At 58.9% G+C, this 22,311-nt stretch overlaps 1 protein-coding gene across 1 annotated transcript in view; it reads right to left on the reverse strand.

Moving 5' to 3' along the window:
- Dnah17 (dynein axonemal heavy chain 17) overlaps positions 1-22,311 on the reverse strand; it is a 119,743-nt gene that overhangs the window by 34,019 nt on the left and 63,413 nt on the right. Inside the window, exons 37-56 of the mRNA XM_010618733.2 lie at positions 21,143-21,364; positions 20,299-20,403; positions 17,905-18,062; positions 17,661-17,799; positions 17,323-17,550; positions 16,839-16,976; positions 15,928-16,060; positions 15,132-15,259; positions 14,548-14,696; positions 11,353-11,635; positions 11,090-11,263; positions 10,778-10,985; positions 10,251-10,416; positions 8,471-8,573; positions 7,157-7,304; positions 6,696-6,787; positions 5,785-5,946; positions 5,038-5,202; positions 4,442-4,633; positions 12-278 (exon numbers count right to left, since the gene is read on the reverse strand). Coding sequence (XP_010617035.1) covers positions 12-278; positions 4,442-4,633; positions 5,038-5,202; positions 5,785-5,946; positions 6,696-6,787; positions 7,157-7,304; positions 8,471-8,573; positions 10,251-10,416; positions 10,778-10,985; positions 11,090-11,263; positions 11,353-11,635; positions 14,548-14,696; positions 15,132-15,259; positions 15,928-16,060; positions 16,839-16,976; positions 17,323-17,550; positions 17,661-17,799; positions 17,905-18,062; positions 20,299-20,403; positions 21,143-21,364 — 3,360 coding nt within the window. The remainder of the gene's footprint in view (positions 1-11; positions 279-4,441; positions 4,634-5,037; positions 5,203-5,784; positions 5,947-6,695; positions 6,788-7,156; positions 7,305-8,470; positions 8,574-10,250; positions 10,417-10,777; positions 10,986-11,089; positions 11,264-11,352; positions 11,636-14,547; positions 14,697-15,131; positions 15,260-15,927; positions 16,061-16,838; positions 16,977-17,322; positions 17,551-17,660; positions 17,800-17,904; positions 18,063-20,298; positions 20,404-21,142; positions 21,365-22,311) is intronic.

Here is a 22,311-nt window from a genome sequence, read left to right on the forward strand (position 1 = left end):
GCCGTGCCCCCCTTGAGCTGCCTGCGCACTTTCTCGATGAAGAACTTCCAGCAGGCCTCCCGCGTGTCGGCTATGCCGAGTGACTTCACCTGCGGCCGCATGGAGGCTATGATGTTCTCCACCTCGTCGTCTGTGAACAGCCCCGGGATCTCCCCCGAGGCCAGCAGGTCATTGATCAGCACCAGAAACTGCTCCTCGGCCACCTGGGAGTCGGTCATCAGGAACACCGAGGGCACGTTCTTCACAGCGGCCTTGATGTACTGGGCGGCCAAGTCCATCTGGAGGGAACCAGCAGCACAGGGGCTCCCTGAGGGACGACCCTGGGCAGCTGCCCAGGACCCACACTGGGCCACCTTCCTGGGGTGGGGCGGGTCTGCCGAGGGACCGAACCCGTGAGTGGGGCACGGCCGTGTTCGTGGCGGCCAGAGCGGGTGTTGGGCCATGGTGGGGCCGTGGGATGAAACGGTTTCAGCCTTAACAAGGACGGCCAGGTACGGTGATGCGTGCCTGTAATTCCAGCATCTGGGGAGGTGGAGGCAGGAGGACTGTGAATACGAGCCAGCCCGGGCATCTCAGGGACTCAGGGAGACGCTATCTCAAAAAATAAAAATAACTGGAGACGTGGCTCTGTGTAAAGGCCCCGAGTTCAGTCCCTAGTCCTGAAACATGAGAAGTTCTGACATGTGCCACACCCTGGACAACCTGGAGGACGTGACCCTAAGTGAAAGAAGAGGGCACAGAAGGACAAACACTGCGATTCCGCGCCGGAGACAGACCGTAGAGAGGGGGTGGCCAGGGGCCGCGAGGAGGAAGTGGAGGCTGTAGTGAGGAAAGGGCTCCAGATGTCCAAGACGAGAAGCGTTCCGGAGACAGAGAGGGGTCCCGGTCGTGCCCGTGTGAACGGCCGGCACCACTGCACTGTGCACTAGACACGGCGCGGGCAGGCTGCCCACCGTGTGCCTCCTACCACAGAGAGAAGCCCTCAGAGAGGCCCAGGGAGCGCAGCCCAGGCTCGGGCACTGAGGGACCCCACCCCGGGGAAGCGTGAGTCCTCCTCAGAGCAAGCCACACACACAACTCCTTCCAGGACGCACTGGACAAAATGACTTTCTAGTGATTCTGTAAGAGTAAACGAAGAGTTAAAAAACAAAGCGCGTCACAGAATGGGAAGAGCTTGCTACTTTCGGAAACAAATGCACGCACACGTTGCACTAAGAAGCGTCCAGGGTTCGGGATGCTGTCTAATGGTCAAGGGCTTGCCTAGTGTGTGTGCATGTGAGGCCCTGGCTTCTATCCCCCAAGCTGCAAAAAAAGGAGAGCAGGAAGGAGGAATGAAGGAAAGAAAAAAGGGAGGAGGGAGGGAGGAATTATATTTCCAAGTATTGATGGGAACTTTCGTCTCGCACGGTGGTGCACACACCTGTAATCCCAGTACTCTGGGAGGCTGAGGCAGGAGGGTCACAAGTTCGAGCCCAGCCCAGGCAACCTAGCAAGAGCTTGCCTCAAGATAAAGGCAGGAGATATAGCTCAGCATGAACGCCCTGCATTCAATTTCTAGTACTGGGGAGGCGGAGAATGAACTTTCAGGGTTTTGGTGTCTTGTCTGTAGAAACTATTTTTAATAGGACATACGGGCCTCTGTGATTTTGTAAAAGACTTTAAAAAGCAGGGGCTGTGCGTGGCTTAGTTTTATCCCCTGGGTTTGAGTCCAATCTCTGGGAGTCTCCTGTTCAGAGAAGCCCTGCAAGGTCTTCCCTTTGAAGTTGACTGGAATGTGATGGGGGTCAAAGGCAAGCTTCAAATTCCATAGTTTTGACAGGCTAAACTTATTTTTAAAAAGCAGGGGATGGTGGTGCACACCTGCAATTCCAGCACTTGGGAGGCTGAGGCAGGAGGATCACCGTGAGTTTGAGACCACTTTGGGCTACAGCCTGGGCTACAGCCTGTACTACAGCCGTTCTCACTGTCAGGGTTATCGAGCAGCCAGGCTGGAGGCTGCGAGACCAGAACCAGGGACCCAGAAGCTGGCTTTCAGCTGCCAACCCAGAGAGGAGTTTGAATCGGGTGAAGAGAGTGGGCAAGTGACCCTGCCCACCCAGCAGGGCTAATGGGCTCTGGAGAGACTTCGGCTCACAGGCCTGGCGTGGAGCCGGGCTGCCCCGCTGGGAGAAGACGTCTTTCAGGACTCCTGGCTGCCTGGCTGTCTCCTCCACACCCCTGCGAGAACCCCATCCTCCTGAGCCTGACACTGAGGGCTTGCAGGGCAACACCCCCACTGGAGCGCTTCTCTGCCTCACCGTCCCTTGCCCAGCCCACCCGTGCACCATCTGTTCTCCCCTGCCGATGCCTATGGCCCCTACATCCCACCCGCTCCTGCCCTTCTGAACCCCAGTGTCGCCCGTCTCCCTGTATGGCCCCATCCCAGATGCCAGCCCTGGGAAAGGAGACTCCCAGCCTCCCCCCTGCACTGCCTGCGCCACGGTTCCCCGTGTGCTCTCGTCACTGTCCCCATGAAGCATTACGCCGTCCCTCCCCGGGGTGAGAGGACCGGAGCATCCCGGGTGGCACGTTCTCTTGCCAGTGTCATCTTCCGGAGAGAGGGCGGAGCGTGGAGCCAAGTTTGGGACGGGCAGAAGGGTGGCTTCTCATCACAGCCCAGACTGACAGCGTGGTGGGGACCTCAGGGAGGCTCCCAGCCCTGGAGACCTGGCTGTGGGGAATGCGTGGGGCGCGGAGAGGGTGGGGTACAACCTGGTCCTGAGGGATCTAGCCTAGCTCCCCACACTCTCTGCCGTCTCCTGCCACCTCCGTGTCCCCAGCGTGTCCCCACCCCTCCTCTGGGCAGACTTGTTTTCCTGAGACCAAGCCCAGGGGTTTCCAGATACCACACGACAGCCTTCAGGGGCCACTTTCTGGCCCTCTCCTGCTGCGTCTGTAACCTGTCCTGGGCACCCACGGCTCCAGGACCAGGATGCACCGTGTGGTGAGGTATTAACAAGCACCGTGACCGTGCATGGTGCATGGAGAAGACGTGCAGGGGGTTAGGATGCCACTGCGGTGCTATAACTGCTCAGGCCTCTGTTGTCTCCCATGGCCCCAGGCCCCGCTTGTCCCTGTTCTAAGCTCCAGGTGCACAGAGGCTGCTTAATAAATAGCAAAAGAGGGCGGGGGATTTAGCTCAGTGGTGTCGCCGCCTGCCTCGCACATGAAAGGTCCCGAGTTTGAGCCCCGGTAGCAGAAAACAAAAAAAAGCAAGATCTCCAGATGGGTGTGGGGTGAAGCGTGCTAGGCCGTGGGTGGCAGCTGCCAGGGCCGAGGCCCACGGTGGAAGCACTAAGACTGACCACCCCAGACTGGCCTTGAAGCGAGGAACCGGGAACCAGGTGCCCAGAGAGTGTGAGAGCGAGAGAGAGCGAGCAAGGAGCGACAGAAACCAGTAGCACCCGGCCCAGAGGCTGGGAGCTTCCACAGAGCAAACGCAGGACAACACCGTCGCTGCGATTCTGAGAGCATGTTCGGGAAGCCCTGTCTAAGAGGCCTTTTCCCTTATCGCTGGGATTTAAAAATAGAGTTGCCCTTTACGCAGAGAGTTGAAGCCGCCGGGAAGTGGAGGACAATCCAGGGGAGCTGGAGGCTTGCCCAGGGTGGCTGTCCAGCCCGCACGACACTGTCCTCAGCGGCCTGCACGCAGCCCAGCGCCCGGGCTTGGGGCCCCAGCCAGACCCTGACCTGCCACTGCCCGGGGCCCTCGGGCAGCCCCACTGTGGGGCTGGATCAATTTCAGGCCTCCTCTCAAGCACTCTGATGGCTCACTGTGGACTAATAGTGTTTGACTGTCTCCCGGCTTCCTGGGAGGGTGGATTTTCGGGAAGGAGAAATCAATAGAAAGCCTGAGCAGCACGCCTCGGGCATGGGAGACCAATTTCCACTAATGTTTATTTAATTAATTCCAAATGCGGCCCTCGGAATCTCAGGCTTGTGGTGAGATGCCCAGGGATGGCTCTGAACTCTTTAATCTGGAGAACCGGGACAATTTAGACACCCTGTGACCCAGGGCCGGAATCCCATCCCTTGGCTCCCCTGCCCGCTGCTGACTGCCAGGCAAATCACTGGGCTGGGTGGGCGAGAGGCCCTCTTTCTCCCTCCTCTCCCTGGCCTCTCCTTTCTCCTTTCTTTTCTTTGGGGTACTGGGATTCAACAAAGGGATTGCTGAGCCATGTCCTCATTTCTTTGAGGCAGGATCTCACTAAATTGCCCAGGCTGGCCTCCTACAATCCTCCTGCCTCAGCCTCCCAAGTAGCTGGGATTTTGAGCCGCGTCACCTCGTACCCGGCCTGGAACTTCACTTTTTAAGAAATAGATGCTCTGGGTACAGGCTGTGGTGGTGGTCCCTGTGCTGGCTCCCTCTGCGTCTGCCCCCCCAGAGTGGCCTTGCCCTCACCTTGAGGTCCGGGATCCCGTAGCCCTTCTTGAGGGTGATCTGGAACACGTCCAGGGCGCTGATGTACGCGGCCAGGCGCGAGAGGCTCTGCTTTCCGCTGCCGCCCACCCCCACCAGCAAGGCGTTCCCGCGGGGAGACTCCAGGATGCGGTTGATCCTGCAGACGTGGGCCACCGCGTCTTCAAACAGCACCTGCAGGGAGCCGGGGTCAGCTCAGGGACAGCACAGGCGCCTGCCAGCCCCTCAGCGGGCCCCGCATTGGACACAGCCCCGGAGGACACCATCTGGGGGTCTGTAGTTCTCTGGCTCCAGTTATTCATAGCCCACCCTGTCTGAAAACAGACGCTCAAAACTCCAGGAAGAACCAGTTCAGAAGTTGTGAATGACCGTTGTTACAGTCCACTGCTGTAGCTGTCCTATTTGATTATCGGCGACGATTGTTAATCCCCCGCTGTGCCTAGTTGGTAAGTTATACTTGACCACCGGGGCGTGTGTGGGGTGCCCAGCCCCGCTGGGGGTCTTGCGCGCAGCCCCACCGAGGCGGCGGGAAGGCTGCCTATGGAGGCAGGGGAGGAAACCGAGGTCCCACCACTCACCAAGTTCATGACCGCATTCACTTCGTTGTAACTGTCCAGGGCATCCACCAGCAGCTTATTCAGATGAGCCACGTCGGTGACCGAGAAGTATTTGGGATCTCCAATCCCCTGAGCAAAGTGGCAGAAGATATTTGGTCTGTCGAACAAGAGCTCTTCACCAAGGTCCTAGGAGAACACCAGAGAAGATCCCCCTCATTTTTGCTGCACAGACACACAGACACTGAACAGTGGCCCCAGGGCTGGCCAAGGCGGCCTAGGGTGCCAGGCCAGGTCTCCAGAGACCAAAACTGTGGCTGCTGTCAGCCCCCAAACCACTGGGCAAAGAGCTCTGGTGGCTTTGGTCATTCTTGCTCCCCTGTGCCACATGGAATAACAAGTGGATGGTCCAAGCGAGCGCCCCAAATGACACAGGAAGGGAGCCTTTCTCCCACAAGGGCACAGCGGGAGGCCACTGCCTGAGTGGTTAACTCCTCCCGAATAGTGAGGCACACCGATAATCTCAGCGCTTAGAGGCTGAGGCAGGAGGATCGCTGTGAGTTCAAGGCCGGCCTGAACTATAAAGTGAGAGCCTGTCTCAACACACAAAACAACTGCCTCTTCCAGGATCGGGGTGGGCGGACCCAATCACCACGTGGGAATTGAGCAGACGGTCTGGTCACCACCCCAGGCCTCTCCCGGGTGGGGGGCAGACCGGCACCCTCTTGGTGCTCCCCGGGCTCAGCTGAGGGCCCTGGCAGCTCGACTCACATCAAAGAACTTCTTGGTGGAGGCAATGGTGACCCTGCGCAAGGCGTCCTGGTCCCTCTCGTCCACCATCTTGTCACTGTACACACGTTCGGCTTCGTGCAGCCAGAGGCGCACGATGTCCAGTGGGGTTTTCAGCAGCTCTGTGGTGGAGAACAAGAGCCCCTGCCCCCGTGCGGGGCAGTCAGTGCGTGTGGAGGTGTGAGGGGCCCCTGGGAGGTGACGTCACCCCCTCAGGGTCCAGATCCCCATTCTGTAAAGTGGGTAGAAGCGAGTCAACTTCCTGTGCTGTTTGGAGGAGGAAAAGTAATTGCGAGCGGCAGGGTCTGAGGCCGAAAGCCTCACGCATTCCAAGGTGGGGCTTCTACAGGGTGGCTGGATCATGGGGTTGCCGTAGGCGGGTTCCTCTGCAGGTGAGTTCAGAACTAAACGCGCTGTTAGGAGGTGGGGGCCGGCTGAGGGGTCGCCGGGCTGTACCCTGGAAGGGGGCACCTGCCTTCCTGGCTCTTCCCTTGTGTCTGCTACCTGGGTGCCAGACCTGCCGCCATGCCCTTCTTGCCTCGAAGCCAGCGGACCATGCACTGAATCCTCTAAGAATTGTGAGCCAAAGTAAACGCCTCCTCCTCTAAGTTTGGGTGTTGGATATTTTGTCCTAGCGATGAAGAAAGTGACTAAGATAGTGTCTCATAAGAAGAAAAAATGTGGCTAAGGTTGTAGCTCAGGAGTCTGCGGTTTCAACCCTGAAGGCTGCAAGAAGGCGAAGATGGAAGAGATGGAGGAGGAGGAGGAGGAGGAAGAGGAAGAGGAGGAAACACGATCACCTCCACCGTCACCACCACCACCAGAGGAGGAGGTCATCACGGGCCAGGGACTAAGCCACAAGGCGGCGCGACATAAAGCCAGGAGAGCAGTACCTGAAAAATATTGGCGAGGTCCCTGAGGTTGAAGACGTAATGAAACTTAATGGCGGTGGGAAGAAACGTCGCTGCGACTTGCTGATGCAAGGCTGTTATAGGAAAAGGACACATTGATCCTTGGGTACTCTTAATGGCCTCAGGAAGTGCCGAGCTGAAAGTTTCTAAAGCAAATGGACTACGAAATGGTGACAATTTAAGTAGGGAATCCACACAGCTCTCCGAGGCTGAGGAGCCTGGTTATTGGACTGTAAATCATCAGATGGCTGAATTTCCTATCCTCTGCCTCCCCCTGAAGCCATTGTATTTCACATATCTCCTGTTGAAACATAGCATCATTTAAGAAGTATTGATTTCCAAGTATAAATAAAATATTCGCCAAGGGAAAATAAGAAGAACCATCAGCCCCTTAAAGCAGTAGGTTTTACCGCCAGGCGAGGGGAGTGGGCCGGCCAGCGTACCCAGGGCGGAGGCCACCAGCTGGCTGCTCAGCTTCTGGATGACCGTGGGGGCCGAGCGGTAGGCCAGGTGCTGCGACAGGATGGTGCTGTAGATGGTCACGAGGGCCTCCTGGCCGGGGAAGCTCACGGCCAACACGCAGAAGTGACGCTGTGCAGGAACGAGCACACTGGGGTCAGGAGATCGCCAGGGGCGGGGCAGGAAGAGCAAAGCCTGTCCTCATCGCCCCGTGTCTGGGCATGGGTAGGAGAAACAGTTTTCCTACTCTGAATGTCCAGCTGCGTTAAGAGCCGAAGAAATGTGACAGCCGCATTTACTTCATGCCACCAGGAAGGAGGTACAAGAGTGAGTCACTGTCGTGCTTTGACAGTTTAGGGCTGAGGTCCCTCCGGTGCCTCACACAGTGTTTGGGACATACTTACAAGGCGTGACTGAAATAGACAGTGAATGTTTACGTTTTCAGAAATGTATTCCCGTAAAAGACACATCACCGTTAGTCCTTCAAGAGCTCTCCGTTGCTTTCAACACCTTCATCCCACTTTCTTGCCACTTCCTGAAGCAGGTCTGGAAGTCCTCTTTCGTGAGTGTCTTTGGTTGTGCTGTTGCGGCTGCCTCTATGTCCTGAATCTATCTGAAACATTTCCCAGCTGGTTGTAGAATCCTGTACGCCTGGAATTCCAGCACTCAGGAGGCTGAGGCAGGAGGATCCCTGTGCATTCAAGGCCAGCCTGGGCTACATAGTGAGTTCAGGCCCAGCCTAAAGTGTACAGCAAGCCCCTATCTCAAAAAATAAAAAACTAAAATAAATAATTTCCTTTTCATGGTCATTTTGACTTTGGGAAGAGGTAGCAGTTGCCTGGCGTCACATTTGGTGAAGGTGAATGAGGACACACTGCCATGTTGTTACGAGCCTGTCTTTTCGTTAGATGGCGCTCAGCAGCAGTACTCACCGCGTTTTTGATCACGCCTCATAGAGACACTCATGAAAGAGGACTTCCAGAACTGCTTCAGAAAGTGGCAAGAAAGTGGGATGAGGGAGGGGGAGACTTTTTTAGGGATTCAAGACAATGCGTCTTTTGCTATAATCATTTTTAAAAATCTAAACGCGGTCTATTTTGATCATCCCCTGTATCCTGAAAAACCATTAGCGGTGTATCTGAAACTCGGATTTAAGTGGAAGTCTGCCTTTTTGTGCTAAGCCTGGCAGCCCTGGGCGGGGGGCAGGAGGACAGGCTGTGCCTCAGACTCCCGACACATCCCCGAAGGCGGGGAGTCCTCTGGCGAATACCCCAGCGGGGAGTCTGGCTGCTGCTCACCTGCAGTCTGGGGTCGATGGTGAAGGAGCCTGCGGTGGGATTCATGCAGGCCACGTACTGACAGTTGTGAATGTCCTTCAGAGTCAGTTTCTGCCGGTCGTACCTGCGCGGGATGGGAGGTGTGCTCAGCACATCCCAGGCTCGGGAGCTCACCTGCCCTCCGGTTCTGGGACTGCAAGGCATGGGACGCAGCCCAGTTCACTTTGTGCCCTCAGGAGGGGTCTGGAAACGGGAGGCAGATGCGCGCCCAGAAGGCACCTGTGTTCCAAGCAGTGCCAGGGCCTGGGTGAGCTGGCAAACCCCTCTGTGCCACCATGAAGACTCCAGCTACAGCGGGGGAGAACGCTCCCAAGGGCACCCGAAAAGTAGTACGTGTGCAATCAACGTCTACTGCCCCGGGCCGCTCCGACTCCTGACTCCTGCCAGCTCTTCCGTGGGCTGGGCGTTCTCCTTGATATTGGGGTCCTGATGAGACTTCTGGGCATTGTCTCAAGGCGAGAGTTCGTGAGCCTTCAGTGAAACCCATTACTCTGTACAATGAACATGCACTGATGACTATAGCAAAGAAGGCGAGCGAGTATCACAGGCTAACTTGGGGCTTTCTGACCTCAGAGAGTTCATTCCTAACACGGTCACGGGCTTTCTGACCTCAGAGAGTTCATTCCTAACACGGTCACGGATTCATTCTCTCATCTTCCCTCAGTTTAAAGCAAGCATGTAAGAGCAAGCAAAGAGAGGCCAGCCAGCAGCACTCCTGTTTTTGTGCGCTCGTTACATTTTGCTTTTTTCCACATTACCGGTTTCCTTTCCTCTTCGGGAGGTCGCTGCTCTTGATGACTGCGCCGATCCCTTGATATTAACCCACAGTGGGTTTTGCACATCGCCAAGCATTCCCTCCCAGGCTGGTGACTGTATTCTATTTGCCTGCGTTGTTTCTGGTCCAACAACATTCCTTAATTCTGATCACAGTCATCAGTGTTTTGCCTTCCAGTTTTTGTTTTTGAAAGTTTTGTCCGAGAAGCCATGGGGCGAAGGGGTTTGCTCTGTGGACTCCACGCTCGGCCAGCCACACCTGCGGGTCTGTGGCTCAGGCGTTGTGGCTTCCTGCGTTTCAGTTCCCCGAGGTCCCCTTCCCACACGCTTTCCAAACAGCCTTTCCCTGACCCTGCCTCACACACCGCTGTGGTCCCATCCTCCCCACACTGTGGGACCACCGGTGCCGGGTACTGGAGAGATCTTCAGAGAGATATGCCCTGGTGACCCTCCTGAAGGTTGGTCACATAGCCTCAAGGGCAGGTGTGGGCCTGTTGTGGCTGGGGTCCACCCCACACCCGGGCCCTTTTCAGGGGTCGGACACAAACGTCCAGGAGGATTTTACTAGAGCTTTTGAGCCTGGGGGGGCCACTTTGAGGCTTGGAAGGGGCCTCTGTGAGGGAGGCTTAGGGGTGGGGGTGTCTGTGAGGAACGGGGCTCCCTAGAGGTGTCCCTTCCCTCCAAGAGCACCTCTTTTCTTCTGTAACGTAGGAACACCTGGTGGGGACCTGTCTATGGCCTCCCGGGGCTCCTGGCCAAAGCCCGCGGTCTTTGTGGACTGGGCCACAGGATGGGAGACAGCTCGCCGCTGCCCCACGGCCCTGTGATCTCCCCACCACCCCTCAACCTGCCTTGGCCTCCGCAGGGCCTAGCAACTCCACCTGGGCAGCCCCACTTCGCCCTCCAGAGCCCCCGACCCAGCCAGGGCCTCTCTGAAGCCCACTTCACAACCCGCAGCCGGCCTTACCAGTGCCCGTGGTCCATGTGCTGCCGGATGAGGGTGTGCGGGGCCACTGTCCCGTACTTGTCCACCTCGGGCATGTTCATGTCGTCGATGAAGTAGATCAGCTTCTTGTTGCCCGGGGGCCCGTAGTTCCTCCCAGATTTCTTCTCCAGGGGCTTCTCGAGCACTCCTGGTAGGACACAGGGTCAGCCACTGCCCAGGTCCAAGCTGGTCCCTCCAGGTGGCTCTGGGGTCTAGGAGCTGCCCTCCCTCCACCCCCCGGGAAAGGAGGGGGCCAGAACTGGGGTGCCCTGGATGCCCTGCCTGGCAGGGGTGCACGCAGCTCTGGAGCGAACAGATGTATAGAAGCTCCTGGCCGTTCCACCTCCGATGGGTGTGAGGTGCTCCCAACTGGGGCCTCCAAGGGGCCTGGTTGCTACTCAGGTGCTCCCCCTAGGGGCGTGGCCGGTGATGGCAGTGAGCCGGCGGTGGGCCCCGTCCCGGGCAGAGTGCAGAGGGCAGGGTGTGCCTGCGCCTGCGCTGGGGCTCACCCTGCAGCATGGCAGAGGTGGTGTAGAAGTTGAACGGCACGGCCTGCACCAGGTAGTCGTCCGTGCCCAGGCTCTCCAGCTTCTCCCCCATCAGCACGGACTTGCCGGAGCCCGTGTTCCCCACCAGCATCACTGGCCACGACTTCCCCACGAGGAGGTCCATGAAGTAGCGGATGCGTGTGGTCTCTGTGGTGTGGACCAGAGAGGCCTGGACGGAGGCAGAACGGGTGAGGGTCAGACCATACACTCGCTGTCTCCCGGTGCCACGGCTGCGCACGGCCTGCCCTGGGTCCCCACGCTGGGGACGGGCACCTGTAGGGGGACATCAAGATCCAGCTCAAAGTGGGGCACTTTATCCGTCCATGGCAGGAACTTCTTAGAGTCAGGATCGATGTAGTAGTCAAAAACTGTTCCCTGGGAGGGGAACTTGATGGTTTTAAACTCATTGATCCACCATTTGCTGAACTCAACTCGATAGTCTACAAGCTGTCGAAACACAAAGGCAGAAAATGGTCCAGCTAAGAGGGGGACTAGGGGACCACCTTTGGGGTGGCCGGTCCCTCGGCGCCCCTGACCTGGTCCTGGAACATGGCACCACCAAAAGCCCAGAGGCATGCGAACACAAAGTAGAGCTCGTAGAGCTCCTTGGGGGAGTCGGGCGGCGTGTTCTTCTCGGTGAGCAGGCACTCCAGCAGGTACAGGATCATCTGGATGACCGTGACCTCGGGCACCGGCGTAATCCTCTTGAAGCCAAAGCGCAGCTTGTCCAAGCAGGTGGGCAGGTATTTATCGAACAGGATGGTCAGGTTGGCCTTCTCGGACTGCACCTTGCGCCTCTCGATCCAACTGCTCACTACCCTGGAGAGGACGGTGGCTGCTGCTTTGGGTCCAGCCCACAGCCCTCCTCCAGGTGCCCCTCACCCCCCGACCCCTTCTGTGTGGTTCTGGCAGGGGCCATGGTGCAGGGCCGAGCCTCAGACTGGAGGCTCCTATATGGCCTTGGGTCCCACTGAGGGGGCCTCCAGGTCCAGCTGATAACGCTGGGGCAGTGGGGCCTGCGCTGCTTCTCCACGCCCAGCGCAGCGGGGAGCCATCCTTGTTACCACCTGGAAAGCACCTGCCCTCAGTGTAGCTGGTACCAAGGGCTAGGGGATGGAAGGAGAGGAGGTGGTTCTCATGTCGTCATCCAGGGGAAGGCAGACAGAGGAGGGATGAGAGAAGACAGGAGCAGGGGTATCTCATTACGTCACTGGGACCTTTGGATCCAGCCTTACGTATCCCTTAGTGGCTTGGGCCCGGGTACACACACACTGCCTTTAGTTTGAGCTGGATTTGTCACTCAGTGAAAACGTCTAAGGCAACCCCCGCTCGAAGACCCGCACAGACTGCCTGCTACACAATCACACCCCAGCCCAGCAGCGAGGGGCGAGGACTGGGCCTGCATGGGCTGAAGCAGGGCCAGCTCCCCAGCAGGTCCGGGTCCTGGCTGCTCATCTATAAACAGATAGCCTGGGCTCCCTCGGGGGTCAGTGAGCTCAGTGGGGGCGTCATTTCCAGGATGCCCGAGGCGTAAGCAGGAAGCTCACGTTACCAAACACAGAGGCTGTTGTCCCGCAGCCTGACACGCCCCTCTGTGAGGCGAGTGCCTTCCTATCCTACGGACCTGGAAAGCTTTGTACAGTCTGAGTGTCCCATGTGCCCCTGTGCTGGCGCTGGGGAGCCCCGAGCCCCCAGGCAGCTGGAGCCGCTGCACAGTCTCACATGGCTGCTGCTTCTCCTGATGATTTGAAGGTGTCTGTTTTTTTTTTAATTGGGGGGGGTTCTGGGGATTGAAACTAGGGTCACATTTCACACCCCTAAGTTTTTTAAAATTTTAAGACAGGGTGTCACTAAGTTACTAAGTTGTACTAGGTTCTGGGGTGAAACTAGGGTCACATTTCACACCCCTAAGTTTTTTAAAATTTTAAGACAGGGTGTCACTAAGTTACTAAGTTGTACTGGCTGGGCTCAAGCTTGTGATCTTCCCGCCTCGGCCTCCCAGAGTGCTGGGGTGATGGCAGACACCACTGTGCCCAGCTTCTGTCACGGTCTTAGTGTTGCCTGGCAGGGTTATTCACTGCGTGCTGAAGTGCACGCCGACTCCCACTGGCGGCCCCAGCCGGGAGAGACGCGTGCGTGAGCTCAGGTCTGCCTTCTCCGCCACGTCCAGGCACTCCTTGCCTGGCCTCCACAAGCAGCTGGGGCCCACATCCCTGCAGTCAGGCCAGCTCCTGGCCCCGAGTCCCTGCCTGCTCTGCAGTGGCCTGTGCCAGGGCTGCCCCATCAGGGTCGGCACCTGCTTCCCGGCACCTCATTCCTCACATGCCGCAGATTTTCACATGCTACCTCTGGGGCGGTGTCCTGAGGGTGTCCAGGCCCTGCCTCTGCCTACAATGGCCCTCTCTAACCTGCTCCCTTGGCTGTCTGTCCCCTGCACACTCCACAATCCTGTCGTCTTACTGTCCATTGCATCTCAGGAGCTCCTGTCTCCTTACCCTACTTTCTCCCACCCTGAAATCTCAAAGGTGCTGGTGGGCAGAAGAGAGACCCCACGAAAGACATCAGTTTGGAACCTTAGCATGTGATCATGTATGGAGAAAGGACAGGGTCACCCTCTGACTTAAATCTAAAATGTGTCCTAAAAGTCAAAGGTAGGTGCTGACTGGAGGGTCCTAGGGGCACGATGCACAGGTCCGGCCCTTCTGTCAGGTCCTCTCACCATGCTGCTGCCGCCAGTTGACAATGGACTGAACCCCCAGGACTGTGAGCCCAATCAAACCCCTCCTTTAAGTTGCGGGTGTCAAGTATTGTATCCTAGCGTCTGGAAAGTGCCCGATACGGGAGACGGATTGTTGCTGTGACTGTACCTGACTATGTGGGGTTCAGAAGCATTTGAAAGTAGTTTGCAGAAAGAGTTGAGAGAGGTTTAGAGGAAACTTTGAGTGTTGTAAACAAAGATTGATGGGCCGTTCTGGTGGGAGCTCAGGAGACCAGAAAGCTGATAGGGAAGAGGACACTCAAGGTCAGGTTTGTGAGGGTTCAGTTGGGAACAAGGACTCTATCAGAAAATGGACTAGAGGTCACGCATGTTTCACTCTGGCCGAGAACTCATTTTCATTTTGTTCATATCCTAATACTTCGTATGAGGTTGAATTTAAAGGTGATTGACGCATCAACCTGGTGAAGTTAAGTTTCAAGGCCGTCTAACGTTCAGGCTGTAGTATGGGTTCTGTGGTATGGGCTTCTGGACAGATTTACAGTGAAAATTAGAAGGGAAAAGTAGTGCCAAATGATGTGAAGTTTGGCCAGAAAGCTGGGCGGCACTTGTAACGCTAGGATCTGAGGAGAGCGTGGTTTCTGAAAAGATTAGCATTAAAAAGAAGCCAAATACTCTGTAATACAACAACCCCTAGTGGCTGGTTCTTGTTTGCAAGGTGGGCCCCATTTCCGTCCACTTTGCACGCTCCCTTTCCTCTGGGAAGACTCAGGTCTCCACAGGGCTGAGCCCCTCCCTCGGCCCTGCACGCCTGGCTGTGTGTGTCAACATCACCGTGCGCACACCTCACTCATACACCTGTCCCATCCTCGTGTTTCCGTGACAATGAGGAGAAGCCGTACACCGTATTTAGGACATGAACAGGAGGATGGGTGGCTACACACGAAGCTAGGACTCAGCCACCTCCTCCTCTTCCTCTGCCAGGTCAGAGTGGGACAGCCCAGGCCCTACTCACGGGTTCCAGCCTAGATCCGCCGGGTTGATGTAGAGGATGCCGGCTCTGGAGACGGTGGCCGGCGTGGCTGTCCTCAGGTGGCTGATCTCAAACACTAGCCTCATGGTGCGGTTTAGGGGGATGCGCTCGTTGCTGGCCAGAGTGAGGACCTAGGGGACATCAAGTCCACACAGTGGCAGCAGGAGGTACACACCATCCCAACAGAGTCCTGGAACTGGGAGAAGCTGCCGGGAGGCCTGGCCCGGCTTCCGAGGCGGACTCAGCGCCTCTCAGCCATGCTGGCCTCTGGGCCCCCTCGACCCTGAGCCTGCACCAGGACCAGGCAGGCGGGTCTGGACCTGCACAGCGCCCAGCGCCCTAGGACAGCACTGCATGCCCACGCAGCCCTCCCTTCCCCGCAGATGATGCTTCCAGACGATCCTGAATGCCGCTTCTGTCCTCCGTGGCGTGCACGTGTGAACTGAGGGTAGCTCTCCCCGTCCTCACCCCCACACGCTCGTGCCCCTGCCCGGACCCTCGAGGTGGGGCGGGTGCGGAGTCTGTGCGGAGGTCCAGGCCGGCGTGGGACCCAGCAGCTCACGTACCTTGTTGTCATCCATGACGGTGTTGAGGGACTCGATCCACATGGGGTCGATGTCCCCGTCCAGCACGATCCACTTGGGGCCGTCGTGCGTGATGTTGGCCAGGTCCCGCATGATGGTGGAGAAGAGGCCTAAGAGGAGCCGCCAGCGTCACACACGGAGCCCCGTGGGGAGGGCCGGGCAGCACCGGGAGCTCTGGGACGCGCGCCCCGGCCTTGCCTTTCTCTTGGGTGGCCTGTCCCCGTGAAGAGGGACAGGAGGTGGCAGGCTCGGCTCCCTCCCTTCCTCTGCGCCGGTGACTGCCGGCTCCTCCTCCATATTCTCCACACCCCGGCTCTGGCCTGTCCCCCGTGACCCGCGTCCCTCCCCACACTGTCCCTCCTTCTCCTGGGCTCCGCTCTGGGTCAGTCCTTCCAGGAGGCTCCACAAGCCAGACCAGCGTCGCCCTTGTGCTCTGCTCCCCAATCCTGCCTTCATCCACCGCTCAGAGTGGGAGGAGTGGGTGGCAGCCTAGGGAGCACCTGTGAGGTGCGGGGCAGGGCCCCAGCCTGGGCCCATCCTCAGCCGCCCCAACTTGGTGCATTCGTTCATAAACAGACCTGATCAGCCACTTCCGGGAAGCCCCACCCCAGGGCACCCTGCCCCTCCCCTTGGCCCACGGGTCTCCGGTCCCTTCTCCCGCCTGGTGCCCCTCTAGGCAGCGCCATCGCTCTGGGCCGCGACCTGCCGCAGGCCTCTAGGGAGCTGGGCTGACTCAGTGGAGGCCGGGGCCTCTCTGCTGTCCACCGCTGCTCCTTACCGTCTTTCCATTCCCTGGTCGCGGGGTTGATGATCCCGAAGAGCTCGTCGCAGGTGACGGCCTTGGGGTCCAGGTCCACGGCCACCGGCTTCCTCTTCAGGTTCTGGTAGGTCTTGTTGAGGGACTTGAGGACCTGGCAGGGCGGAGGCCATCACGTGTGACCGGACGCCGCGAGCCCCACCAGGCCCAGGACCTGCGCTCCACGCCCTCGGACGGTTCGCCTCGGTGGCTGTGTTGTGGGTGCTGCCTCCCCGGTCGTGGCAGATCCCCCAAACGTGGTTCACCCTGCGGGCCCCAGAGTGCTCTGGAGATGGGGGGACCCAGAAACCCCCACATTTGTTTCTCAGTTGTAGTACAGGCAGTGCAAGCTCATTGAAACAGACAGGCAAATAAACAAGTGTAAGTGTCAGTGTGCGGTGCACACCTATCACCCCAGGACTCTGGGAGGCTGAGGCAGGAGGATCAAACATTTGAGGCCACCTTGGGCAACTTACTGACCTGGTGAGACCCTGTCTCTAAATAAGACAAAATTACAGGGTGTGGGGATGTAGCTCAGTGGGAAACCATTTTTAACAACGGCACAATAGGTGATCCTCTGGGTGTCTTGCCGAACACCTGGCTGGCTTAGAATTTCCAGGTCACAGGCGTTGGTGACCTTGCTGTGGCCCTCTGCTTTCGCCATGGCCCGGGGATCTGCCATTCACAGGAAGGGACAGGAGGTGGCGCTGCAGGGTGGCAGGTGACTGGTGAGTGTGGGGAGAGGGGATCAGGAAGCGGGAGAACCTGGCAGAGGCTCCCCAGTGGGCCCAGCGCCCGTGGGTGTCCCTTCCCTGCTTCCTGCTCCGGACACCGTTCAGGCTGGGACCCGCGTGCGGCTGTACCCGGTCCCTGCGGGTGAGGACGGGACGCACCTGGGACTTGCCGCTGCCCGCGTTCCCAATGACAAACACGGAGTGCCGGACCTGCAGGAGCTCCTCCAGCTGCACGACCTTCAGCACGAAGCTGTCTTCCGCCTGCAGCCTGAGCTCCACGATGCTCTGCTTGATGATCTGGGGACACAGGCAAGGCTGGGGTGGCGGCGCGGGGGCCTCCTGCCCAGTGAAGGTGGTGACACAGGGCAGGGCGCTTCTGGCCAGGACCCGCCTGCCTCCTGCAAGCTCTGCTGCCAGCGTGGCCTGAGACCCAGCTGCTGGGAGCCCCCCACAAGAGGGTGGGGATGGCCGGGGCGAGAGGCAGCTGGTGGCCCGAGGACCTGCCTGTGTGGCCCTCTTGGGCTGATGGAGTTGGCCAGCAGCCCGTGTTGTGGGTCCTAAGTATAATTGGGTCCTAAGTATAATCGGGCCCTCGGCTGGGAAGCTCCCCAGCATGGGTCGAGGTCCAGCCGTCGCCCCCCACCTTCTCAAAATTCAGGTCTCGCTTCCGAGGCACATCCAGAGCCGGGAACAGGTCCCCGATCAGGCCCATGAACACGGGCAGGTCGTCGGTCACGATCTTGGGGATGTTGAAGTCCCTCAGCGCCCTCATGAGCACCTGGTCTTCGGCCCTGGTGGGGTCCCCCCTCTTCAGGGAGCCGGCCACCACCAGCACAGACTTGATGGCCCGCAGGCCCCAGTCGTAGTGATCCTGTGGGGCACAGGTGGACATGAGTGCCCTTGCGGGCTGCCTGGGCACTGAGGCATGTGGAGCCCTGTTCCCACGGCCGGGTCCGAGCCCCAGGGATGGTGAGCACGCACCTGCTTGGAGAGCAGCTCTTTGCACAGGGTGTAGAGCGTGATGAACTTCCTGGCCAGCAGGCGGGCTTCTAGGAAGCCCTCGGCCACCAGCATGATCTCACAGATCAGCTCGAAGTCGGGGACCACCATGGCACAGGGCCTGGGGAGAGCTGTGTCGGCCCTGGGTGCCCCTCACCCGCCCACCCTGCCTCCACCTCGCAGCTGGCGTGCGGTGCCCCCGCCTGGCCGCTCTCCCCCCACGCACCTGAACAGGGCCTTGAGGTTCTCGGGCAGCTCCGTGCGCCCCGCGTAGCCCGGGTTCATGGTGATGAAGATCCCCACGGTGGGGATGAGGCTGATCCGCTCCCCCAGGAAGTTAAACAGCTTCTTCTTGGCCCGAATGGCATCCTGGATGCACTTCACCTGCGCGTGGGCGCCCGTCTCCCTGTTACGTCCCGCCGTGGCGGCTGCGGGTCCGCGTGGCCCCTCGGTCACCACTGCCCTCCCCTTCCTCTCCCTGGCCCCGGCCAGCACCCTGCCTGTGCACCATGTGTGGACATCTGTTGTCCACCACAGAGGATGTGACCTGAGGTGGGCTTTTGTCTCAACCAAACTCGGCAGATGCTCCTCGTCGTCCTCGTGGGAAGTACTACACCTCCAGCCCCCTCCTGTGCTGTTCCTACGCTGGCAGTGGCCCTCAGGAGATCGGTCAGCAGCCATCTCCTTGTCAGAGTTCTGAGACCAGCCACCCCTCGGGACTTCAGCCTAGAACTGGGAATTTCGCCCGCAGCTGGCTGGGGCTGCACATCTCCAAATTACCACCAGGGGGTGCCCAGCGCTCACGGCCGCACCGTCAGCTCCCTGCCCGGGTCAGGCTGGGGTTCCCTCTGCTGGCACCAGGTAGGACAGGGCTGGGCGGGGACACCTCGGGCTGCACAGCCTCCCTATCTTCCTGCTCCCGGTTTGCACCCGCCCGCAGACATCTGGTGCCTCCAGGGGCTCCACACAAACGCTCTAGGGTTTCTGGTGGCAACCGTGGGACCCGGAAGGTCACAGGGCCTTGACCAGTCCCACTTAGAGCGCAGGGCACAGGGCGGGGAAGGCAGGGGCCGACAGTCCTGACACAGCAGCCTTGCCAGCAAAGGACAACCTGGGGCACTTAACTGCTGCTCATACAATGGTTTGTGCTTTCTTCTGGGCTTAAGTGTGTTTGTTCCCCCCTCCCCAGGCTGTTCCCAGCCCCTGCCCTCCCCTCAGCCTCAGGGGATGGGAACAGGCTGATGGTGGGGACAGAGCCACCCCTCAGCCTGCTCATTTCTCCAGAGCTGGGAAGCCAGGCCTGGGTGTGGCCCCCCAGCCCCCCAGCGCCCCTCACAGCGGGCGGGGGCTGCGCCCTCCCCTGTCCCTCCCTCTCTTCTTTCTTGAGGGCTGGCCTGACCTCTGCCAGATCCCCAACTTAAAGTCCCTTACCCTTTTCTCTCCTTTCTAGTGAAAGCTTTTTCCCATAACTGTGTGCTTGATCTTTAATTTCAATTCTTACTACACCCCGGGACCCCACCAGCAGGCCTGTGTTCTCACCCATTGCATAGAGCAGGGACAGAGGCCCAGGGATCTGGGGAGTCACCGCCCTGGGGCCGGGGTCCTGAGCTGCCCAGGCCCCTCTGCCTGTGGTTACGGCACACTGGGGAGGGGTCTCAGGACCCTCAATCTCCTCCCTTCTCCTTCTAGAATCTCGAAGTTGACCCCTGAACTAGAGGCTGGCCTCAGTTTACCTCGAGGGCCCCAGTGGTTCTCAAGTTGAGCAGGCTCTCGTTTAAGGGACAGAAATGCTCAGGCGGCTGACAGCATCTGGGGAAGCTGACACAGGGCTCTCCTGGTCTGAGGACCTCACTTCTGCCTTCCTTGGTCTCCCCACTGCCCTCCTGTGTTCCCCTCAGAGGTATCCCCAAAATACACAGGTTCGTTTCCTCCTTTCCTGCTATTCTCTTTCAGTGCCCTTGTCTGAGGAACTCCTATGCACCCCGCAGCACCCAACTCCATGAATTCCTATAGCAAAGTCCTGTTTCTCTGCCTTCTTCGGCCTAAAGTTGACTCCGTATGTCTTTTAACTTTGACTGGGTTCTCTCTACATAGGGACATAATGAACTGTAACTTCACTTGACACACACACACACACTATAACCTACTCCTCTTCTTGTTTGAGGCAGGGTCTTGCTAGCTGTGTAGCCCAGGCTGGCCTTGAACTCAGGGTGAATCTCCTGCTTCCGCCTCCTGAGGGCTGGAACTACAGACGCACCCCACCATCCCCAGCCAATCACAGGCACAGATGAGTGTTCAAATAAGACGGACACCAGCTGTAGCCAATCCGCTGTCCTGCCTCACTCTCTTGAGGCAGGAGGAGCATGATCTGCCCTCAGGGTGGCCGGCACACTCTGGATGGTTTTAGGTCTAGACTACCGCATGACTTTGGAACCACAAAAAAGCCAGTGAAGACCTGCAACTCTATCTGCTGTATCCCCAGGCGGAATTAGCCTCCCTCTTCTGTGTCTGGATCCCCAGTGCTCTCTGTGTGCTGAGTGGGTGGAGGCTGGGGGACCGCAGGCCCAGCTGGTCACCGCCCACCCACCCACCCTAGCAGAGCAGCCCCCGGCCACCCTACCTGCACCGCGATCACAGACAGCACCTCCACCGAGATCCGGTTGAACTCATCAAAGCAGCCCCAGGCCCCGGTCTGCGCCAGGCCCTTGTAGATGTTCCCGCAGGACTGGGGAGGGTGGGATGGCGGGTGGTGGTGGTCAGAGCAAGGCAGCAGCCGGTGCCCTGCTTGTCCTGGCTCCCAGACTGAACACAGAACAGGCATGGGGACACCCGGGGCCTCAGGGCATGTGGCTCCCAGCACACAGGCTGCAGTGGAGGCCGAGGGCCAGCTGGTGTGCGCTTCCCCACCCAGCCCTGCTGTCCCAGGCCTCGGGCGTCCCTGACCAGGAGGCAGCGCAGGGCCACAAGCTGCTGGGAGACTTTCCTGCGGTCTGTGTCACGGTGGCCCTGCTGCTCACCAGGGTGACTCTCCGACACATAGCTAGGGGTTCTAGGGGTGCCGACTTTGGATTCCACTCATCCTGAGCCCAGGATGCTGGTGTGGATGGTCTGACCCTGATGGTCAGAAACCACGGGCCTCGTCCTAGCCTCAGGGAGCCCCTTGCAGACACAGAGGTGCGGGGCGCCCACAGGCCTGCATCCTGGCTTGGCCACCACCCCTGCCGCCCCCCTTCTGTGTGCCCGGCCACAGAGGTCCCTCTCCTGACAGCGCAGTCAGCACTGGCGGGGTCCTGAGGTCCTTGGGGCAGAGGGGACACCTGACCCCGTGCGTACTCCTTGTGCCACCCCGAGCCTCTGCCTACAGGCTCTGATCGCTGGACGCAGGTGGGACACGGGCTAGCAGTGGGAACCCCGGGCACTGCTGGGCCAGTCTTCCCTCCTGCGTGGGACCCGTGGCCCTGTACCTTGTAGTCCATCTGCTCGGAGCAGTTGAAGACATACACCATCGTGCCCAGAGCTCGGCCCAGGTCCTTGGTTGTCTCGGTCTTGCCGGTGCCGGCGGGGCCCGCGGGGGCTCCACCCATGATCAGATGGAGGGACTGGGTCAGCGTGATATAGCACCTGCCAAGGACCCAGGTCACTGTGGTCCCATGACCTCTCCCTTCCTTTTCCATTGCCTGCCGCACCTACTCAGCCTTGGGGACAGACGGGGAAGGCAGGAAAGACTCTGGGCATGATGGGAGGACAAGAGCATCATGGGAGGAGCACGTGGGGGCAAGGCCTGCCTGTAGTTTAGGGGAGGGGGCGCTGACAAAACACCTGCCTGTGACTGGGCATGGTGGTGCACACCTGTAATCCCAGCACTTGGGAGGCTGAGGCAGGAGGGTCACCACAAATCTGAGGCCAGCCCAGGCTACAACAGTAAGTTTTTGCTTGTTTGTCTTTTTTGAGACAGGGTCTCACTGTGTAGTTGAGACTGACCTAGAACTCACTATGTAGCCCAGGCTGGTCTTGAACTCACAGCGATCTTCCTGCCTCGGCCTCCCAAGCTCTCACATTACAGGCATGCACCACCATGCCTGGGTTACAATAGTGAATTTAAGGCCAGCCTGAACTATATATAGCAAGACCCTGTCTCAAAAAACAACAAAACAAAACAAAATTCTAACAATAACCCACATGTATACGAGTTACTTGGCCAGCTTCTGGTCTGAGCCTTGTTGTTTGTTTTGTGCTGGTGCTGGCTCTATCACTGCAATACACCCACGTCCCCTTTTATTTTGAGACAGAGTCTCACTAAATTGCTCAGGCTGGCTTCGAAATTGAGATCCTCCTGCCTCAGCCTCCTGAGGCATGTACCACTTTGGCTCCTCTGCCCGCTTTTTTTGTCAGGTAAATTACTTGTTCCTGAGGAGCTCATGAGGCTCCAGGACACACTGCCCCGCTTCGCAGTTCCTGGTGGGGAGAGGAGCCGCCCCAGGGTTACCAGCTGGTGTGAGGCCCAGGACGCAGGGCCTGATCGGCACCTCCGGGAGGCAGGGTGGCCCCGAGAGCAGGGCAGGGCTGCTGGCTGGAGAGCCAGGTCCTAGGCCGGCGCCCGCGTCTGCCCCGTGGAGGGAGACGGGGAGGGGGA

This window comes from Fukomys damarensis, unplaced genomic scaffold (assembly GCF_012274545.1).
Source record: "Fukomys damarensis isolate Sample0158 unplaced genomic scaffold, DMR_v1.0_HiC HiC_scaffold_23, whole genome shotgun sequence".
Lineage (NCBI taxonomy): Eukaryota > Metazoa > Chordata > Mammalia > Rodentia > Bathyergidae > Fukomys > Fukomys damarensis.